This window comes from Chinchilla lanigera, unplaced genomic scaffold (genome assembly GCF_000276665.1).
Source record: "Chinchilla lanigera isolate Chin_1 unplaced genomic scaffold, ChiLan1.0 scaffold00035, whole genome shotgun sequence".
Taxonomy (NCBI): domain Eukaryota; kingdom Metazoa; phylum Chordata; class Mammalia; order Rodentia; family Chinchillidae; genus Chinchilla; species Chinchilla lanigera.
In genome coordinates this window covers 21559730-21581557 of record NW_004955436.1, presented here as the reverse complement: position 1 = coordinate 21581557, position 21828 = coordinate 21559730, and the positions used below count along the sequence as shown (strand labels likewise).

At 49.2% G+C, this 21828-nt stretch overlaps 1 protein-coding gene across 3 annotated transcripts; it reads left to right on the top strand.

Annotated features, from left to right (window-relative positions):
• The first annotated feature begins 6 nt into the window (after positions 1–6).
• Positions 7–14967, top strand: Tnfaip3 (tumor necrosis factor, alpha-induced protein 3). Of its 3 annotated transcripts, none has more exons than XM_013516684.1 (9): positions 7–27; positions 3114–3422; positions 6485–6675; positions 7284–7431; positions 7593–7763; positions 8741–8921; positions 10427–11343; positions 12086–12267; positions 13082–14967. In XM_013516684.1, the coding sequence occupies exons 2-9, from the start codon at positions 3128–3130 to the stop codon at positions 13364–13366; spliced, it is 2370 nt and encodes a 789-aa protein (XP_013372138.1). In that variant the 5' UTR covers positions 7–27; positions 3114–3127; the 3' UTR covers positions 13367–14967. The 3 variants fall into 3 exon arrangements, with proteins under 3 accessions (XP_013372138.1, XP_005389335.1, XP_013372137.1); XM_005389278.2 differs by lacking the exon at positions 7–27 and adding an exon at positions 2685–3018; XM_013516683.1 differs by lacking the exon at positions 7–27 and having other exon boundaries at positions 3040–3422.
• Positions 14968–21828: the final 6861 nt, after the last annotated feature.

Below are 21828 nucleotides of genomic sequence, written 5' to 3'. Positions count from 1 at the left end.
GCGTGCGCTCGCGGGCGCCCGTGCCAGGTGCGGAGGCTGTGGCGCCGAGGTCGCGGCGGCAGCGTCGGTGGCAGCCCCGGCTTCCTCCGCCTGCAGCGCAGACATCCTGGGCTGCAGCTGGCTGCTGGGGGAGGCGCGACCCTCGGCGCCCGGGGCGGGTGGTCGTGGGTGCTTTCTGGCTCCTTCTCACGTCTTGGTTTCGGAGTGGAGCGCGGCACGCTGGAGGCCACGTAGACCTTGCAGGAGCGCTGAGGCTGCTTCCCAGACCGTGCAGAACCCGCCCAGCGGGGATGGGTGTCGCGGGGCAGCCGGCCTGGGGTGCCGGGCCCGCGCCCGGAGCTCAGTGCAGGGTCTGGGTCGGCCGAGCTTGGGCTTCCCGCTGGGGCAGTTAGGGAAGAACTGCGCTGCGTCGGCCGCGGGCTTTCCACCGCAGTCCCTGTCCCACGCTCGCTGCCCTCGGCAGTCGGGGTCGCCCAGCATCCTGCTACCCGCCTGGCTCTCAGGAGAGCAGTGGTGTGACGTGAGGCGGGAGCTCAGCACCTTTTGAGCCTGCTTTGTTTTCAGCGCTCTCTGCCTCTCATCTTTCCTGGGGAAGCCAGCCCCGGCCAGGGTCAGGGCCAGTGTCAGGGCAGTGAACTGGGGCGACCAGCACTGGTGATCGCGAGCCGTCTGTCGCACAGCCTCAAGTCCCCGATGGCCCGTTCCCACGGTCTAAGGTGCTGCTGGCAGCTTCTGGAGTTCTTGGTCCAGTTTTGGGGAAGGATACTTCCTATGTTGATCAATAATTCATAAATTTCCACATCGCAGGCAAAAATGTCAGCCCAGAGTGGAAAAAGTAAAACAAGGAGGAAAGACTGTGATGACTAAGTTCTGTAGAATCTTATTGATCCTAGTGACAAAAATTGGGAAATTGTCTTTAAATAAGACAGTGAGGTAACATGTAAAAAAAGAAAAGTTAAGGGTAGGACTCTATGTTTTTCCCCCATAAAGACATTACAGTTATATGTCAGAAAAAAAATGTATTCTTTAATCTGAAGCGTGGAGAAGTCCAAGAACTAGAAGACTTGGGCCATTGGTTTGTTTTGTTTTTAAGGAGGTCATTTCAGTGTCCCAGGCGGTGGAGAGGGAAAATGTGGGAATGAAATTGCTCTGAGCTGTTGAATAGTCACCGTGTCTTGCACACAGTGTACAGCTCTCATCAGTTTAGATCTTTGCTGAAAGATCTTTAGGCCTGGAAAAGAAAAATAGAAGAGTCAGAAAAGCCAAAAGAGGAAAAGGTAGTTTGTGTAGAATCTTTCTGCTGCCTGGCTCTTGTTGTCTGAAGGCTGCAAGCCTGGTAGCCCCCACAGGTGAAGGGTTATGGGACTAGCCAGGGGCAGGTACTGCAAGACCTGGCTCTGGGCTAAGCACCGCCCCTGCATGGTTGTGGGGCTGCTCTGGGACCTGAACCTCCATTGCTGTAGCTGCAGGCCGAGGTGGTTGTGTGATTTCAAGTAGGGTAGGGAGTAAGAGCCTGTCTGACTTTTAGCCCCAGCATGAAGCAGTGCTTGCCTTTCAGTGGGTGATTTGGTGGGTGCATGGATGGATGCATGGATTCGTGTTGTTGTGACAGGGACTTCTCCTGCATCGCAAGGATATGCGTGTGATGTTTTGTCTCAGCTTTGCGTCCTTAGTCCTGGTATGCTTTCACCCAGTTCCACCCAGAGGGAATAACTGCTATCGGTGGAGAGATCAGCATCTGACCCAGAGTCCCTCCCAGCAGTCAGATCAAGCATCTCCCTGCAGATCCTTACAGGGCCGCAGTCCTTCAAGCGTGCCACAAGAATTTAATCTGCCTTATCAGTGATTTAAGAGAGACTAGCTAGACCTACGGGGAATGGTTTCCCTACATTCTAGATTTCTCCCTGTAGTTTAACATCTCTCTTTCCTGGAGGGTTGTTCTGGCAGATCGTGGGATGCAGGAGCAAGGGTTCACTATTGCTGGGAAATTTCCTAATGGGGACACTTGTGTTCCTGAAAACAAGGGAGGACAGTGAGGCGGCCACGGAAGGGCTCGTGAAGCAGAGCGCAGGGGACCTTAGTGGGCGGTGGATGCTGGTCTTTGACCTTGCTCCGCTCTCATTTGACCTGCGTGCCCAAAACTTCTTCCCTGCCGGCTTCCAGAGTTTCATTTCCTCCACCTATTGATTAAGCTTGCCAATTTCAGGCTGGAGGAAATGCACCCGAATGTTGGTACCTGCAGGGCAGCGCTAAAGTGTGGCTGACGGATGAGTCAAAATAATTGAGCTCCAGTGTCTGCTCTTGGAAGCGTGGAAGCCGCTGACCCGTTATTGCTCTGTTTCTCATTGTCATGCTGTGCGTTTAGCCCGGTAGCAAGGTTCTGAGCCAGTGTTGCCCATTTACCCTTGAAGGTGCACAGCTTCTCGGAAATAGGTTTGTTGGTTGGTTATTCAGTTTTAACTGTAAATAGTATAAGAAACTTCATGAATAAACTCTTTATATTTTATTTTGGGGCTAAGCAGGAAACACCAAGCGGTAGCCTAAGTGACAGGCTAAAGTTAATAGGATCTTTCCCAAAATAGTCACTGCCCTAGCAGCACGGGGAGGGGGTGTTTAAAAGAAGAACTGATGCTTTGCCCAAAGGCGAGGGTTGAATGGTGGGGGTCTCGCGGGGAGGAGCTGGGCTCATCCAGACTCTGTGGTGCCCTTAGTTGGCATCCAGTGCATCGGAAAACCAGTGGCCATTCCAGGTGGCCTCAGAAGGCAGCTTCCGCGGGAGCTTCAGTGGTTTTGTGGCCTGGGACCTGCCACTGCCAGACAAGCTTGACTCCCTGACAGCTACTGCTGAAAACTCGGGTTATTCCCCTCCTCCTCAGCCCTACCCTCCACCTTCCTTCTCTTACTTAGACTAATCTTTAAAAGTGATGTAACTTAAAACAGTCCAGTGTGAGTTCATCTCTGGGGCCGGCTAGTATCCGGGGAGCAGAGGTGACTAAGATCCTTTGCCTACAGATCAGGGTAATGACAAGATCAAACAGTGGGGTTTCCTGGCGGCAGGTATATAGGCGTAGCATCAAAGGCTAACGGAATGCGCTCTACTCCCCACTCTCCAGGCATCCTAGGCACCATGGCTGAACAACTCCTTCCTCAAGCTTTGTATTTGAGCAACATGCGGAAAGCTGTGAAGATACGAGAGAGAACTCCAGAAGACATTTTCAAGCCTACGAATGGGATCATTTACCATTTTAAAACCATGCACCGGTGCACCCTGGAAATGTTCAGAACTTGCCAGTTTTGCCCCCAGTTCCGGGAGATCATCCACAGAGCCCTCATCGACAGAAACATCCAGGCTTCCCTGGAAAGCCAGAAGAAGCTCAACTGGTGCCGCGAAGTCAGGAAGCTTGTGGCGCTCAAAACCAACGGTAAGACCTGCTCTGATTGTCCTGACATCTCCTGTGGTGCAGGCTCCCCATTCCAGAAGTTTCAGTTGCACTAATCAGAGCCACCTTAGCATACAGGCTCTAGGGGTGTGTGATAGTAGCAAGCTTACTCAGTGAGTGTTTTCTTGAAGAATATTTTCTAAATAAGTGTGCTCCTTTGCACAGGGCTTTGAGGCTTGGGAAATGTGTTTTTCTAAACACCGTGCCCCAGTTAGGCGATTAATGTTTCTAATTCTTGCAGCTGTTTAGTCATCTGTACAATGCCCTCCCCTGGCCAGTAATGGAAATATTTTAAAAGGTTTAAGTTCGAAAGGAAAGCATGGGGTTGAAAACTGATGTCGCTGTTGTTTTGTGCCATTCCTAGAAAATGCCTGTGATGTCCTTGTAATTCTGGGGTTGTACGTCTCGTGGGTTAAAGCTGTTGAGGATCTGAAATTGTCTCTCCCCTTGTCTGGGTCCTGTTGCCTGTGGTCCTGTACCACTATATCACTAATAGCTATTTCCTGTTCCAAGCTTTACTGTTTCATATTTTAATCATTTCCTTTGAGCAAGAATATGTATGTGCACAGACCAAAACACGCAGGCACATACTGTCTCATGCAGGTATAAAATTCTGCATTTTTTTTTTGGATGTAGATATTAGAATAAGTAAGTAGATTGTACAAAATCAGTTAAATGTATATCGCCCAGGTAAGAGCAGCAATTTTAGGTCTTTACATCCGTGACTAAACTATCCTGATCAAAATAATACCTCCAAGAGCAGAAAATCCTTGTTGGCAATGATGATGATAAGAACATTAACTTAATAACTTAATTGGTGCATTAGCTTTGGCTATTTTTGACTTAAGTAACATAAAGTGATGGGTGGAGGTGGAGCTTTTTTGTTTGTTTTTATTCTGAGGGCTCTTGTACATCACCTGAACATCTTACCTGTATTTATGAAGCTTAGACTCTTAGAAACAGATGTTCAAAGCAAACTGGAGCTAGCTATTGTCTGCCTTGTTCTTGGCATTAAATCAAGTGATGCATAGAAGTAGATAATTATGTTGGGTCTTCATCAAGGGGCTTATGTACCTGACAGACAGTCTGTGGTTTCAACTCTGTCCCATTTTTGTTATAAAAGAGAATTAGAAGTAGGGGAGAAAGGAGGAAACCTTATTATCATGAACAGAATTAACCCACGTTCTGCACTGTTGCCTTAAGGCAGGAAATCCTTTATTTCCTTATGAAAAGAATATAAAGAAGAGACATTTATTTTGCAACCATATGTCATTGAAATCAACAAGGATTCATGCTACAACAGCGAGTATATTTTGAGAACTTCTCCTGGGAAAAAAGGATTTTTTTAGTCCCCAAATCCTGATTTTCCTACTTTGAATAACATTTATTAAAATTAGGAAAAAAGGAAGAAATGATATTCAAAGGAAGGAAGAAACAAGTGGCTTTTCTTGTCTGATTTCTAGCACTTTTTTTGTTTTAATGCTTCCCTCCATAGGAAGGTTTCTTCAAAGTCAGTGTTCTGTTTTTTTTGGTTGGGGGGGGGTGATTCACAAGTTTGCATTTGAGGATCTGAGACTGCGGCGGTGAGTGAGGAAGGGAGTAGGTGGCATAAAATTGAAACTTTGTGTGAAAAATTCCATCGTCTATTGGCTGCCGCGATTTCACTTGTACAATGAGTAGCCCTATTCCAGCTCACCCTGACCACACCCACTTGGAAAGTCCAGCGTGCAGCTCACAGTGTAAATGTCTACACACCAGAACAAAACGTACAATAGCTGTTGCTCAATTGCTAGTCAAATAACTTAGCACTGGGGAATTCCAGATGTTACTTAGGGAATTTTATACTGGTGCATCTCAATAAAGAACTGAAAGTAAGCACAAGAAGACGAAAAAAAAAAAAGCCTTATCTTTGCTCTAGATTTTGCAAAGGGGAAATTTCAACAGAATGCAATCATTGCTACATTTCTGCCAGGACCCAAGGCTTGGGTGATCTTTTTGTTCATTTGTGTGAATACTGTGCTACTTTTTCTAAGTGCGTACATTAAAGGAATGTTGACTGTGGATATGTATTTGAGGGTTTTTTAAAAAGTTTTTTTATAGTGTGACTATGATTAAAATTTGGTAAAATTTCAAAAAGCTTTATTGCATTACTATAAAATAGTGTAAAAGAACAGTTCAACTCTTTTAAAAATAAAATTCATTTTGTACTTGAACATGGGATTAAGAAGTTAACTTTTTCTTCTATTGAATATTCCCCCCATATGTTTATTATTATTTGGGGATTGAAAAAGAAGCCCTATCGAATTGAGTTTTAGCCTGGAAAACTCACAAATTAGTAGAAGAAAATTGACCAGTCTTTTTCTCAAAATGCCAGCTCTAAACACAATTATGTTAAAATTTTGGCATCTGGGTGCTTTTTAACTTCTAACAAGGACTTGCTAGTTGCTCACAAGCAGGTTCCCATAATGCATTTTGGTGGGGCCAGGGGCAGGGCCAGCAGGCTGTAGGTACAAACCAGGAGAGGAAAATCCCAGGTCCCCGAAGCTAAAGTGGAATGGTCCGGTCATGTACCACTGAGTCATATCCAGAACATCTCTGTCTGGGAGGCTGAGCCAGGCCTGCTTCCTGGTTTGCCCTGACTGCCCTTGCTTAGAGCAGTGGTGCTGGTGCCTTAGCCAGCAAACCAAGGACTGTTACTGAGGTAAACTGCAGGCTTCCACTACCCAGAGCCCTCATTTCTCAAAGAGGGAAACTCTCCAGAGACTCATCAGTTTCCCCCAGGGTCGCCTAAAGCAGTTAGGAGCAGAGCAGCCCTGGAACCGAGGGCCTCTGGCGTTTGCCCTGTTGATGCCATTTTCATTGAAGAGAATGGTGTTTTCCTTACACTGTCATCACACTGTGCGGTGTTATCAGTGGGTCCTTGACTAAGAAATCAAGCCCTTCAGCCCCTGTGACTGCAGCTGGGCCGGTCCCTTCGGAACACCTTTGTAGATCCTTACGTGCAGATGGCTTGACCTTGCTCCTTGTGACTCTTCTGTCTTTAGGTGACGGCAATTGCCTCATGCATGCCACTTGTCAGTACATGTGGGGTGTCCAGGACACAGACCTGGTTCTGAGGAAAGCCCTCTTCAGCACGCTCAAGGAGACAGATACACGCAACTTCAAGTTCCGCTGGCAGCTCGAGTCTCTGAAATCTCAGGAATTCGTGGAGACAGGGCTCTGCTACGATACTCGGGTGCGTTCTGTTCCTGGGGGAAGCATCTGCGGACAGCGCCGTGTGGGTAAAGGGTATTCTGAGCCATTCCTACTTCCAGCGGAGCAGATGACTGACTGGGTCACATGGGCTTGGCTAAGCAAAACACACTTGATGGAAAACCCCAGAACCTCCCATGGGATGAATCCCAAGCTCATCCTGCACCCAGACACTCCTCAACAGCAGATTTCTGGCTCTGGCACCTTTAGCAGCAGACCTCCCACGCATGGCCATTCCACGGGCCTTTCTGTTGCTTTTCACTTTGATTGCCCGTCACATGCTGCCCTGAGAAAGCCTGCGCCTCAGCAGTCTGGGTCACAGGTTTGGGACTTTTGTGGACAGTTGATGGGGGGCTTCAGTGTTAAGCCTCATCAGGGAGTTTTTGAAAGCAGGTGCTGTCCCCAGCCTTGAGTTTGCTTTGTAGTGGGAAAAAGTAAAGGAAGAAAAACCAAAATGGGGAAAACAGGATGGTCATTTGAACGATGACTTCAAGAAAGGGGAAGCAATAAGCTGAGTTATACAAGGGCATGATCTCAGAAGGGCTTTCTAATGCAGATGCATTCAATCCCCCCTCTGCGCTCTCCCCTTAGAACTGGAATGACGAATGGGACAACCTTGTTAGAATGGCATCCACGGACTCCCCGGCGGCCCGCTGTGGGCTTCAGTACAGCTCGCTGGAGGAAATTCACATATTTGTGCTCTGCAACATCCTCAGAAGGCCCATCATCGTCCTTGCAGGTGAGAGGCCCTCAGGTCGCTTCTTTGCATTTCTGCACTATGCAACCGCACTGCTTTGGTTCTTAGGAAGAGCCCTCCTTCCCGGAGTTGTACGGGACAATGCTGGGTGGCCTTTGAAGAAAGGCACATGGTGACCTTTTTCTTTTTCTTTTCTTGAGCAGACAAGATGCTGAGAAGTCTGGAATCAGGCTCCAATTTTGCCCCTTTGAAAGTGGGTGGGATCTACCTGCCTCTCCACTGGCCTGCCCAGGAATGCTACAGATACCCCATCGTCCTCGGCTATGACAGCCACCACTTCGTTCCTCTGGTGACACTGAAGGACAGTGGGCCTGGTAAGAAAACGACACTTGCGCACATTCCTAACTTTTGTCAGCGACTGGGACGTCAAGGCTGACCCTTTTGCTCCTTATTGAGGTAGTCTTATTTGAGCGTGTTGTTTTTTGTTGAAATATATATCATTATGCCATTTGCTTAGTACAAGTTGAGTATGCCTTATCGCAGATGCTTGGGGCGAGATGTTGCAGATTGCGTTTGAGTTTTTCAGGTTTTTAAAATATTTAAGTTTACCAGTTGAGCATCCCTAAACTGAAGTGCTGTAAAATCTGCTCAGAAGTTTCTGACTGGGATTACGTAGCTGTAGTCGCAGTGCCGTCTCAGTACTGGCCACATCCTGTATCTTCAGGAATATGACTAGGGAAGTACTTCCTAGCTCTAGTCTTATTACTAGGGCACAGGTTAAGGTGTAAGAGGCCTCCGTGCAGTGCTAGTCCCCAAGTGGGCCAGTGTCCATCAGGTCAGCTCCCAGGCTCGTGTTGTGATGGAAGTGCCCCTGTGCTCAACACTCTAGACCCAAGGTACATTATTTCCTTTGGATTCATCCTCGGCGCCTCCCTGCAAGACGCAGGCACAGGGAGCTTCATTTTACTGCTGCAGCAGCTGAACCTGGCAGAGGTTCAATAAACCATCTACTGTCACGTAGCTTGACGGTAACATAGGCAGAATTTGAACTCAGGCCCACCTGGCTCTGAAACGTGGGAGTTTCACCAGTAAGATCCAGTGGTTAACAGAGGTTAACATCTGGCTGGTCAACATGCTGTGAGTGTCTGCAAAACAGTGTGTTTTATATTAGAGTTCAAAGCACTTTGTTTTCCCAAATGGGTTTAACTGTGACTGCTTGACGCTTTTCTGCTCTTTAAGAGATACACTTTCTGCGTTTTCAGAGTTTAATCACTGTATACAGACATACAGCTTTATATTCAACCCCCTGGGGGAAAGTAATATTTACTTACATGCTATTTTTTTCCCTCAGAAATCCGTGCCGTGCCCCTTGTTAACAGAGACCGCGGAAGGTTCGAAGACTTAAAAATCCACTTTTTGACAGATCCTGAAAATGAGATGAAGGAAAAGCTCTTAAAGGAGTACTTGATGGTGATAGAAATCCCAGTCCAGGGCTGGGACCACGGCACCACGCATCTGATTAATGCTGCAAAGTAAGCGGTTGATTTTTTTCCTCTGTCATCTGTAACTGCCTTTACTTTAGCCATATAGGCGGCTCTGCCCCAAAGCGCAACAGTAAAATGTAAAAAACCTGTTTCCTCCAATAGGAAATAGATTTAAAGAGGCAGAGAGGATCACTCAAGGCAAAGCCAGCTTTGGTTTCAAATGCAGAACAATGTGATTTTCCAGGATATCTGAACGCTGAGAGTCAACACTGTCAGTTTTAAAAATGTGTCCACATATTTGTCCTAATTGCTGTAGTACATATTGAAAATAAGAGCTATTCAGAACTATGGGAAGCAAAAATCCTTTTCCTCTTGGCTCCTCGGTCAGGACAGACACACACTGGGCTGCAGAGTGTGTTTATGTGACAGTCCGCATTGTACCTGTGTCCAAGCTGCAAGCCCTGGCTTTAGGTTAAGGAGGTGGGGGCCTGCTTCTGAGAACATAGAATGCGTGGGACCACAGTGAAGGCACAGGGAATCCGTTTCTCCCAGTGGAGATGGCCCAGCCACAGAGCCAACAGCAAACAGCCTCTGTGGGTGTGTCTGCCTCTTCATTACTCGTGTTAGAGACCTCTTAGTAGAGAATAGACAAAAGTAAAATTAAGAACAGCAAACTCCAGGCCAGGTGTGGTGGCGCACGCCTATAGTCCCAGCACTTGGGAGGCTGAGACAGGAGGAGTGATTTTGAGGCCATCCTGAACTGTGTAGCTAGACCTTGTCTCAAAAAAAACCAAAACCAAATCAAACCAAAACAAAAACCCAGCAAACTCTAGAACACAAAGCGCCAAAGTTGGTTGCACTGTAAAGTGGACCAGTCCCGCATACATACCCCAAGGAATGTTTTACTGGAAATTTGATCCTGAGAAGTTAGTTGTCGAAAATCACTTGCTAAAGGCGCGATAGATAGTCAAGAGGAAGAGAGCTCTTCACAAAGGACCCCTGGCTTGAGTTCATGTTTTTTTTGTTTGGGTTTGTTATTTTTCTTTGGTATTTTTGTAATGCCAGGGACAGAACCTAAGGTCTCTTGCATGTTAGGCAAGTGCTGTACCACAACTACCCCCAAGCCCCAAGGATCTTTTTTTGTTTGTTTGTTTGGTCTTGTTTTTTTTTGTTTTGTTTTTTGTTTTTTTGAGACAGGGTCTCGCTCTGCAGTTCAGGCTGGCCTTGAGCTCGTTTTGTAGCCTAGGCTGGCCTCAAACTTGGAGTGATCCTCCTGCCTCAGCCTCCTGAGTGCTGGGATTACAGGCATGCGCCACCGCACCCGGCTCAAGGATCTTTTTTATTTTTTGATTTATCCATAATTTTGTATAGACACACAAAGTTGGTAAGTGTGAGACTGTGCTTTCCCGGAGAACATGTTAGGAAACACCGTGAACCCGGGCCTGCGTTTCAGGCCTTGCAGTGAGTCCGCACTTGAGAACTCTGAGGAGCTAATGCTGGGGTGTATGGCCACCGTTTTGTGTAGTCTCATCTTTCCCCGTTTGGGTCTTCAGGTTGGACGAAGCTAATCTTCCCAAAGAAATAAATCTGGTAGATGACTACTTCGAACTTGTTCAGCATGAGTACAAGAAATGGCAGGAAAACAATGAGCAGGGGCGGAGAGGGGCACGCCCCCAGAACCCCCTGGAGCCCGCCGCTCCCCAGCTTTCTCTCATGGATGTAAAATGTGAAACTCCCAACTGCCCTTTCTTCATGTCTGTGAACACCCAGCCTTTTTGCCACGAGTGCTCGGCGAGGCATCCAAAGAACCAAAGCAAACTCCCAAAGCTGAACCCCAAGCCTGGCCCGGAGGGGCTCCCGGGCATGGCTCTGGGGGCGTCTAGGGGAGAAGCCTACGAGCCCGCAGCCTGGCGCCCCGAGGAGCCGGCGAGCGGCCCTCACTCCGCCCCGCCGACAGCCCCCAGCCTCTTCCTGTTCAGCGAGACCACGGCCATGAAGTGCAGGAGCCCGGGCTGCCCCTTCACCCTGAACGTGCAGCACAATGGATTTTGTGAGCGATGCCACAACGCCCGGCAGCTGAACGCCAGCCAGACTGCAGATGCCACCAGGCATTTGGATCCCGGAAAGTGTCGGGCTTGCCTCCAGGATGCCACCAGGACATTTAATGGGATCTGCAGCTCTTGCTTCAAAAGGACTACCACGGAGTCCACCAGCCTCGGCTCCGGCGTCCTCTCTTCCTGTCACCAGAGGTCGAAGTCCGACCCCTCGCAGCTCATGCAGAGTGTCTCCCCGCATTCTTGTCACAGAGCTGGAAACGACACCCCCTCAGGCTGCCTCTCGCAGGCCGAGCGGACTCCCGGGGACAGGGCTGGGACCAGCAAGTGCAGGAAAGCTGGCTGCACGTACTTCGGGACTCCGGAAAACAAAGGCTTCTGCACGCTGTGTTTCATAGAGTACAAAGAAAACAAACGTGAGTGCGCGGCAGGGTTCGTGTTCGGACGGGGTTGGCTCCTGAGCTCGGGACAAGGCGCCCGCCCCTCTGGGTGGTCAGGCCGAGGAGTCAGCGCCCCGTGCTGTCCCACGGCTGGCGCCTGGGGATGGTCGTGGCGGCTCTGCCAGCTGCACGTGGGTGGAGGAACCAGTAGAGGATGGCAGCTGGGCACCAAACCCCAAATTGCCTTGTAGACAGAGTTGGTTTTCATAAGGCCATTAGTTGCCATTTATAAGACACACTTTAAACTGGACTTCTGCAACTTCCGTGTCTAATAGGGAAACTACCCAGTGGGCACGCCTTGAATCCCAGCGCTTGGGAGGCGGAGGGAGGAGGCTCGTTGTGAGTTCGAGACCTGCCTGGGCTACATAGTGAGCTCAAGGCCAGCCTGAACTACACAGTGAGACCCTCTCTCAAAAAGACCAGTAAACACATAAGTAAATAAATAAAATAGTAGAGAGACTCGCTCTGAGTAGTAGTAACTGGCAAGAGGGAGGTCTCCACTGGCACTGCGGGGAAGCATTTGTGGCTTGGGAGAAGGGCGGGCGGTTCCCGGCCGCTGTGGGTTTGTTCCGTCCTGATGCTAGCAGCAGGTTCAGAGGGAGGATGTGTAAAGCCAGAGCTGACCCAGTCGTCACATTGTCACTTTGCTAAAAGTACAGGCGACTCGGTGTCTGTTGTGGCTCCGCTCCGGTGCTGAACAGCGTCCCCTCTCTTGTAGATTTCGTTGCTGCCTCGGGGAAAGCCAGTCCCACCGGCTCCAGGTTCCAGAACGCCGTTCCGTGCCTGGGCAGGGAATGCGGCACCCTCGGAAGCACCATGTTCGAAGGGTACTGTCAGAAGTGCTTCATCGAAGCTCAGAACCAGCGGTTTCGGGAGGCCAAGAGCACTGAGGAGCAACTGGTGAGATGCGCTGAGGCACTTCCCCCGCGTCCAGTCAGGTTGTCCTTGCAGGGCTGTGATAGGTGGGCTTTGCTCCCCGCCGGCTCGGCTTCCCCATGACAGAGAGCTGCTCAGGAGAGTCTGCTGCAGGATCTGGCCGAGGCGTCCATGCTGGTGTGGCTCCCGGGTTGGAAGCTCTGCTGTTGATTTGCATGGTCTAAGTGGACTCAAGAGTTCACTTTTAAAAAAAGCCAAGCTGGGCGTGGTGGCGCTCGCCTGTAATCCCAGCACTTGGGAGGCTGAGGCAGGAGGATCGTTGTGAGTTTGAAACCAGCCTGGCTATAAAGCGAGCTCAAGGCCAGCTTGAATTGCACAGCGAGACCCTATCTCAAAAAAAAAAAGCCAGTGCAAAAAGCCGTAGAATAAAATGTCTTCAAGGATCCGAAAGCCAGGCATTGATCAGAAACACCTTTGGTTTCTAGTAGAAGCACCGACATCTACAGAGCAGACTTCTTCTATAGTCCTTTGTCATGAGCTGAGATGAGGCAGAAGCCCCGCTTAATGGCAGATCAGGGACACAAACACGACTGAATGTCACCTGTCTTGTGCAGAAGGGGTGGGAGCTATCTCATCAGAGCATGGTTATAAATCCCAAGGGAAGAGTGCCACTCCTACCTGCAGGCCTCCCAAGGCCTCCACCCCGGGGCCAGGTGGGCTTTGTTGGGTTCGGCAAGAAACCTTCCCTGACAGCCCATTGTCCCTCCTCAGAGCAAGACCCTGGGTAGAATCCGCACTGTCCCTCGAGGTCTCACGGTGCTCTCTGTCCTTCCCTCAGAGATCCAGCCAGCACAGAGACCTGCCTCGGACCACCCAGGGCACCTCGAGGCCCAAGTGCGCCCGGGCCTCCTGTAAGAACATCCTGGCCTGCCGCAGCGAGGAGCTCTGCATGGAGTGCCAGCACCTCAGCCAGCGTGTGGGCCTCGCGGCCCACCGGGGGGACCCCGCTCCCGAAGAGCCCCCCAAACAGCGCTGCCGGGCCCCGGCCTGCGATCACTTCGGCAACTCCAAGTGCAACGGCTACTGTAACGAGTGCTTCCAGTTCAAGCAGATGTACGGCTAAGCGGAAGCAGGACCCAGCATGGTGCTACACTCCCGTCCCCTGGGTGCCATGGGAAGCGGCCCTGGAACAGGGGCCTGGAGGGTGTCTTTGAGCAAAGGAGGGAAGATAAGCTCTTCGTCCTGCCTGTGACACTCGGGTTGGGCCCGGCTGGCCTGACAGCAGGCAGAGCTGAAGGCCGGCAGTGCACGGGGTCAGGATCGGCCCAGGGCTGCTTACCTCCTACCGAGCAGGCCGCCCGACGTCTCTGGACTTGGAATGTGTGCCAGATGTGGTGTGAGCCCGTACCCCGCCCACAGGAGTGCTGCCTCCTCCTGTGAGAGAAGGGAAAGGACAGATGGGGGCCTGGAGGCCCAGCCATCCTGGTGGCCTCCTGAGGACAGACGCTGAGTCCTCCGGCAGGCACCGGGAGTCTGCGGAAAGCCCGAGGGGGCTCAGGAAACACAGACCTGTTCAGAGATCGGCAGGGGTTAGGGTGCGCCGCTGCCTGCTTCCCTGCCAAGCGAGGTTCTGGAGAAAATCAGAACGTTTCCACAGGACAAAGCCAGCAAGCTGCTCTTTGCCGTATACATTCTTTCACAGGAACGCTTTTGGGGGACAGTGTCTAACTCTGGGTTACCACTGTCTTCCTTCTGAAGAGACCACCTTGAATTATTGTGTGTAAAAATGTATACATGAATAATATACCCTTATATTATGTATGAGGGATTTTTTTTTATATTGAAATGCTGCCCTAGCAGCATTGGTATAATTCACTTTATTTATTGTATTGCAAACTTCAGTTATTTAAGGGAAGACGTTTCTTCTGCCTTGCCTCCGTGGGCTGACATATTTACTTGGGGAACCTTCTGGAATCGAGCAAGTGCCTCACCTCGGTTGGGGGCGGGGGTGGCCTCTTTGATTCACTGCTGCTGTCTCCCTGGGAAGGAAGGAAAGGCTTCAAGAGTGAGTTAGGACAGTCTCACCCAGCATCTCGAGCCTCTCCAGCTGTGTGACAGAAACTGTTCTCTGATCCTCCCCGCTGGGAGAGAAGATAGGGAAGGAGCAGGGACAAGCTTGGGGACCGGGAGGCCTTTCGTGATGCTGTCCCTTGCTGTGCTAACGGGGTGCCGGGGAGGGACTCAGTGTCCAGTGACACCTCAGCCACGGGACAAGCCCGGTAATTGCGAGCTGAGGACAGTTCTGTGTCTTTGAGCTGCTCTTTCTCTGTGCGTTGCGGTAGGGCCCTGTTTTCCTTGGGGTGGGGGGAGGGAATTGGGTCTGAAATTACGATCCAAAAATATCTATCGCCCGTAACTGCATAGCCTTTCCTGATCATTTGAGATGTCTTTTCTCCTGCCCTAGATCTTCCCAGTGTCTTTCCAAAGATAGGAAATAAACTCCAGTGTTTCCACGTAGTTCTTTCAAAACTGTGGCTCCGTATTTTGTGTCTGCCGATATTTTCATTCTCAGTGTGAAGAGATGGAATTATTTATACTTAAAGAGAATATTTGAAAATTTGCACATTTAGTTGTTTCTCATAGAATGCTGCCTACCTTTGGATTTCTTCAAGTTTTCCTAAATGTAACTTCACAGAGTTAACATTAAAAAAATAAATTATTGAAGAACAGATGTTGATGTTTTCTATTGATGGCTCCTGAAAGAAGATACACTCAATAAGAAGACAGCTTTCCATACCTCCAACCCACCCGCCCTGGGCTGTGGGTGTGTCTCTACTGTGGGTGGTGAGTAGCTTTCTGCACATAATCTGTGCTCTAGATGAGAGTAGGAGCCTATCCCAGATGTGGGCCTCGGGTAGGAAAGGCCACCTGTGCCTGCTCAGATGAGACACCAGGTCCCTATCCTGGAGACTCCTGCCCTGAGCCTGCCTGAACGGGGGAAGAAGATGTTAAGAAGAAGGACAAGTGGCGTGAGAATTCCCAGATCAGACACTTCAGCAGAAGTGGCCTAAAAAATCCCAGCATGGTGGTGCACATCCATAATCCCTGCACTCAGGAGGCTGAGGCAGGAGGATCACCACAAGTTTAAGGCCAGCCTGGGCTCCATAGTGAGTTCAAGGCCAGCCTGATGCATGTAATGAAACTCAGCCTCAAAAATCAAAACAATAAAATAGAGAAGAAGAGGTGGCCCGGCTGTAATAGCCACCAGAAATAGGAAATTATAAACTCATTGTTCACTCAGCCCTCAGCAGTCAAGATAGATTTCTTCAGTTCCCAAGTAAGAATTTTTTTCCCACTAGCAAGCGAGCACACAACTAATTCTGCGGTAGCTAGGTGTCATCTAATTCATTCTGATACTATCTTCCTGGAGATGGCATTGGATGCCACAGGCCAGGGGTTAGCCCCCAGAGCTGGGCCCCTGTCCCGGGCACTCAAGTTGCCAGTCACAAGCCCAGGTTGTCTGCACTTGTGCTGATGTACTGGCTTTGTCTTGTTTTCCATAACCCCTTCCTCGGGCTCAATTGATTTACTTGATTGGGAAAGCTGTCTTGGTTTATCATAAAGGGTAGCGATGAAGAGTTACATACGGTGAGGTATGGGAGGCGGGCACAGGGCTGCCACACCCCCCTCCGGCCACACTGGCCTTTGGGAGCCTCCCAGCGCCCAGCTCTCTGCAAGGCATGTTTATGAGGCTGTTGCTGAGCGGTGACTGGAGTGTGGGCAACCATACACAAGCGTGACCCAGCGGAAGGGTGTGCTCTGACACGAACAGCCGGCTGGGGAGGCCCAGCAAGGCCTGTCTGTCCAGTCTGGTCCTGACGTGGGGCAGCACCCCTTCTTAAATGGGGGTTTTAGGATCTGCAATGACACAAGATGGGTCAGAGAATGTCTTCATGGCCAACTCCCAGGCAGAAAGGCAGGGGAACACTAAGGTATACTTTTAGGTTCTATGACCCAATTTAGAGACGAGCAATTCTAGATTTTGTGTCCGGCTTTGGAGAGCGAGTTATGAGCCAAGAACCGTGAACAAAATCCAACACACACACGTGATGTGGATGCAGATGAATGTATGTTTGCGTACATTTGGCTTTTGTGCACGGCTATCTGTTGTAGTCGGGGTTTACAAAGGCATAAACTTAATACAGGGCACATAATTTATAGGATTATTGTATAATATTCACCCAAAGAATCAAATGCAGAAGAGTGCAAGAGATCTGTCCACACTGGAGAAGTGACCCTTTATCACGGCGCCACCCTCACGTAGGTCCAGGCAAGGTCCGGCCGTGCACCGCGTAGTGACAGCGATGAGTTCTGAGGACCGTGCGGCTGGTTGGTTTCTCCATCACACGGACATCATGGCGTGTCCTTACACAAGCTGAGCGCCGCGACAGGCCCAGCAACGCCACCTCCCGGGGCCAGGGTCACAGGCCGTCCATCCTTGACCCGCCATGGCCACGACGTGTACGACTGTGTTCTGACTTCGTTCTAGGTAAGATGCTGCCGCTTTTGATGGTGAACTTTTCATAAGGCTCTTTCATTCTGTCCTCTTCCCTCTGGCTTTCGGTGCCATCCTCCCAGCAGGCGGAGGCGTGGTTTGTGAAGAACATCCCGCTGTCCTTGAATTCGCCCCTCCGGCAGGCACTGGGCCGTGTGTCCGAGCTGGGGAAACGCTTGCCCTGAGGATCACAGAGTCTCCAAATGAACTTCTCCTCTTTTCTCCATTTTTCTTCCTATTTCTCATCGATCGTGAGAAAGCACACTTTTTCTATCAGTGCGATGAACATAGCATTTGAGCATAAGTCATCAGGATTTCTAAAATAGGACGTGACTTATAATTAGCAAATTATCTGTGACTCAGAAGAGTGGCACAGAGACAGGAACAGAGCTGGTTCAAAGGGCACCGAGGGTGGCAGTGACCAGAGTGCCAGTCTGGAGTGGTGGCTCTCTGGGGTGGGGGCCCCAGAAAGTATATGCACCATGTCAGTTGCTGTGTGCATGTGTGCATGCACGTGTGTGTGTGTGTGTGTGTGTGTGTTTCAGACTACGTACTCTAGTTCAAGTTGCCTTGAACTTCCTGTGTAGCCCAGGCTGGCCTCTAACTTGTGACAGTTCTCCTGCCTCAGCCTCCCCTGAGCTGGGATTATAAGCGTGCACCACCGTGCCAGGCTGCAAGTCAGTCTGTCACTGTCCTTCACATAGACCTCATTCTGCTTTCCCTCTAGATCTCCCTGGTGGTGTGTCGTCGCTCCCAGAGCCCAAAGCAGGGTGTAAGCCACTGTGTGGTACAGAGACAAAATAGGAGACCGCTGAACTTATTGTTTTAAAAAGCTGATGTAGCACTTTGCTGGCCCTCGTGAGCCCTGCAGAGCTATTGCATAAATCACACTCTGCTAATATTTGATATGTGGCCCAACGCTGCTCTCCTGTGTCACCACCAGGGTCACTGGCTGTCAGCCGGGCAGTAGGGAGTCTCGGCAGAATGCAGGGTCCTCGGCGGGGGCGGGGGCTCCATCCCCCCGTACCCAGCACTGGAGGTCCGCAGTGGCGCCCCCATGACTCTCACTCGGACATCTCAACTGGTTCTCTTTGAAAATTACCAGATGAAGATTTGCAAGGGGTTTTGAACCTTTAGCGGGAAGCACCATCTTTTTTCCCAACTAAACTGACATCAAAGAAGACAGGAATTTATTTTGTTAAAAACTTTTGCGTGTGTGATACTTGGAAATGAAATGTAATTAATCAGGAATTTGGAGGCCCGGCTAGTGATCATTTTGTCTTCTGTTTTCTGTCTTTTTAAAGTGCTTTTTTCCACTCTGACGGATATTAACATTGAACTCATGATAAAATAGACTTAGAATTTGAAAAGGCTTTGTCACAAAGTAGTAGATGCTTTTAAGAAAAATCAAGAGGTGTATTTACTAATTTTATTATTTCTGTTTGTGGTCAAAAAGTGTATTTAGCAAGAATACAAAGAATCATTTTAAAGTGTTGCTTTATTTTTATCTCACTTTTTAAATATCTTTTTCATGGCACAGGGAATTGAGTCCAGGGCCTTTGCACTGAACATCATCTCCAACCCTTTTTCATTTTTTAATTTTGAAGCAGAGTCTCAATGAGTCACTAAATTGCCTGACCTGGGCTCAAACCTGTCATCCTCCTGCCTCAGCCTCCCAGAATGATGTGATTACAGAAATGCACCATCATGCCTGGCTTAAAACTCTTGTATTTTGTGGTTTTTAGTATTTTCTATAGTAGTGCCTCATAATGACTTAAAACTACACATGTATTGTGGGTAAATATGACTTTAAAGGTGATATGAGATCCAAAATAGTTGAAATCCCATTTTCAACATGCTATTCAATGCTCTTGGCAATCTGAACCCACTTAGGCATTCATTCTTGTCTTCTGCAGCTATACACATATAACATGTGTGTGCTCACATCTTATATCATGTCTCACCATGCCTCTTTGGTCTCAGGAATCCTTTAAGCTCTTAAAAATTATCCTCAAGACCCCCAAAGAATGTTTGTGTATTCTATCTGTTTATATTTAGCGTTTCAGCAGTAAAAGCTGAGGACATGTGAAACAGAGACCCGCCCCCAGCCTTCCTGACATCCTGGCTTAAGGACACCCCCAGCCCCAACACTCTACCTTCACCCTCCCACCCCCACTCCCCACCCCACCCCCCACATCTGGGCGCCTCTGGAAGCCCTTCCTGCCTTGCTCTCCCCCGGCTCCCTCTTCCCAGCGCAAGCTGTGCATGTCCCTGGCTTCTGTCATGTGTCCACAGACGTCACGGCAAGAACATGGTGGGTGTGTCGTAAAAGAGCCGGTCAGGCTCCATCCCAGCCCCGAGACCGCATCATCCTCGTCACGCAGCCCAGAGCAGGCTGCCCCCGTCCCTGCAGCTCAGGTTGCTCATTTGTAAGGTGCCCATCAGATGTTTTTAAAACTCTGTTAGGGGATTTTCCCCTCACCTTACCAGAAAAACACTCTTTTTATCAATTATCCAACTGGGACATGTTAGAATCACCAGAGGCCGTCAGTTGGTGCCCGTACACAGATAAGCCCAGGATTTTTGTTTTATTTGTTTTCTTGTTTGAGACAGGCTGGGCTTGCATGCATGGTGATCCCCCTGCCTCAGCCTCCCAAGTGCTGGGATCACAGGTGTGCGCCACCATGCCCAGTCCCATCTTTGGTCCGGGATGGCACTCGTGGGTATTTTTTTTTCTTTTAATGAATGTAACACACAGCAGGGCTTGGAATTGCTGGTAGCCAGAAGAGCACTGTCCCCACAGAGGCAGCGGAGCTGAGGTCATTTGGTCCTGTGAGGTCATCTGTGCTTCTCCAGGGTCCTGGCAGGTGGCCTTCTGCTCCTGGCTCAGGCAGCATCCTTGAGGGTACCGTCTCTGTGCATGGTGCTTCATGTCACCCTCACCTTTGCAGTGGCCCACTATCACCCTATCAACACTGCAGTTCAGCACCAGCCTGCGTCTTCTGGCCACTCTACATTTCTGGGCCAGTTTATTATTTAACTCCCAGGGAGAAATCTTATCTCTAAATCCACCTGACGCTCCAGGCATTACCTGAATGCCTGAGTCAGAAGTGAGTTATTCAGGGCATCCTTTGGGTTTGTGAGGATGAGATTCGACATTTGGTGCTTTGAATATTATGTAGTACCTTATTATATTAATAAGGACAGAGCAGGGTATGGTGGCACATGCCTGTCCACCTGGCACTCAAGAGACTGAGGCAGGAGCATCACAAGTTCGAGCCCAACTTGGGCCACTTGACAGTTTCATGAGACCTTGCCTCAAAATAAAAAGTAAGCTGGGCATGGTGGCACATGCCTGTAATCCCAGCACTCAGGAGGCTGAGGCAGGAGGATCGTTGAGAGTTCGAGACCAGCCTGGGCTACAAAGTGAGCTCAAGGCCAGCCTGAGCTGCATAGGGAGACCCTGTCTCAAAAAGACAAAAAAAAAAAAGGAAAGAAAAAATGAAAGGGAAAAGCAAAGCGTGGAGCCCTGCAATGAGGGCGGAAGCACAAAATCTGTCTCCTGCGGGCCCCACCCTCCCTGTCTTCACAGCCGCCCACTGCCACAGTGTCGCCACCCCTCCCCACGCCTGTGACTCAGTGACCTTCTGCTCAGCGGAGGCCCCCAGGCCTCCAGGCCAGCGCACCGCGCCCCCCACACCTCTGGTCCAGTAGCCTGCGAGCTGAATGTTAAACTGGTGTCACAAACACAGAATGTTTCTCTGTAAACTCCAGTTTATAGATTTTCCAGTAGAATGACTCAGAAAATAGGAGGTAGCTAGCACTTCACGCTTCTTACGATCATCATTAGGAAACAAACTTTACAGGTCTTACATCTGAGCACAGAAGATTTAAACAAGAAATGGCAAGGGGAGGTCTGCTGGTGATACTGTCCCTTCTCGGGGACTTAAACATACCACCAAATTTGAAGTTTTTGAAGCAGCTACTTTAAAGATAATTGTCACAGGGTCTCACTAGGTAGCCCAGAATGGCCTCGAATCTGTGGCAATTCTTCTGCCTCAGCCTCCTGGAGTACTGGCATTACAGTGTGAGGCACCACTCCTGGACAGAAGAATTATGGTTTTCTATCTCAGCTCTGCAGTTACTTTTTATTCAACATACAGTGTTCAAAATGCGGCATGTGTTTAAAATAGGAGACTGGCATTTTTATTTCCGTCTGAGACTTCTAACTTTCCAACAGTCATAAACAAACAAGAAAGTAAAATGACCACCGGTAAAGTAACAATAAATACAATAATGATGTTTTTAATAAACAGATATTAAAAAGAGGCAAGCTTTTTAAATGTTTAATTCTTCAGTTATTTTTATTAGTGCACATTTGCAGTATAATGCTGATGTTCCTTGCACAGAGCTGGTGCCTGTGAACAGCACCTCCTCATTCCTTTTTAATCCTCTTTCCCTCTCTTCCTCCCCACCTCCCTTCATCTCTTGACCCCTTCCCCTTTGAGAAAGTTCTATCTTTTATTTTGCTTTTTATTTATATTTAGGGTTATGAGATGTTTTAAACTTATGTGTCTGATTTATTTCCTTAAAAGTGTGATCTCAAGGTACACCCATTTTCCTACAAATGACTCAAGTTTATCCTTCTTTATGGCAGCATAGTACTCCATTGTGTATACATGCCATGTTTTCTTTATCCATTCTGTGTTGTTGGGCATGTGGGTCATTTCCACAATTTGGCTATGAGAACTGTGCTTATACAAACATGGATACGTAAGTATCACAGTAATGTGGTGATTTTAACTACTTTGGGAAGATACCTAGAAGGGAAAGGGCTGAGTCAAAGTGAATTTCAAGTTTTAGTTTTTTGAGGCATCTCCATGATGATTTCCACAGGGGTTGTCCTAGGTGCATCCCCACCCACGGTGGAGAAGGCTTCCTCTCCCCTCTGCTGCCTCACCAGCCTTTGCTGTGATTTGATCTCTTGGCCATTCTTTCTGGGGTAGGATGGAGTCTCAGTGTCTTGGAGC

Excerpts from the sequence above, each read along its gene's own strand:
- Tnfaip3 (XM_013516683.1), top strand. The coding sequence starts at position 3,089 with ATGCGCTCTACTCCCCACTCTCCAGGCATCCTAGGCACCATGGCTGAA. Across the intron at positions 6,676-7,283 it reads GGCTCTGCTACGATACTCGG|AACTGGAATGACGAATGGGA; the intron begins GTGCGTTCTGTT and ends CTCTCCCCTTAG. Across the intron at positions 7,432-7,592 it reads GCCCATCATCGTCCTTGCAG|ACAAGATGCTGAGAAGTCTG; the intron begins GTGAGAGGCCCT and ends TTTCTTGAGCAG.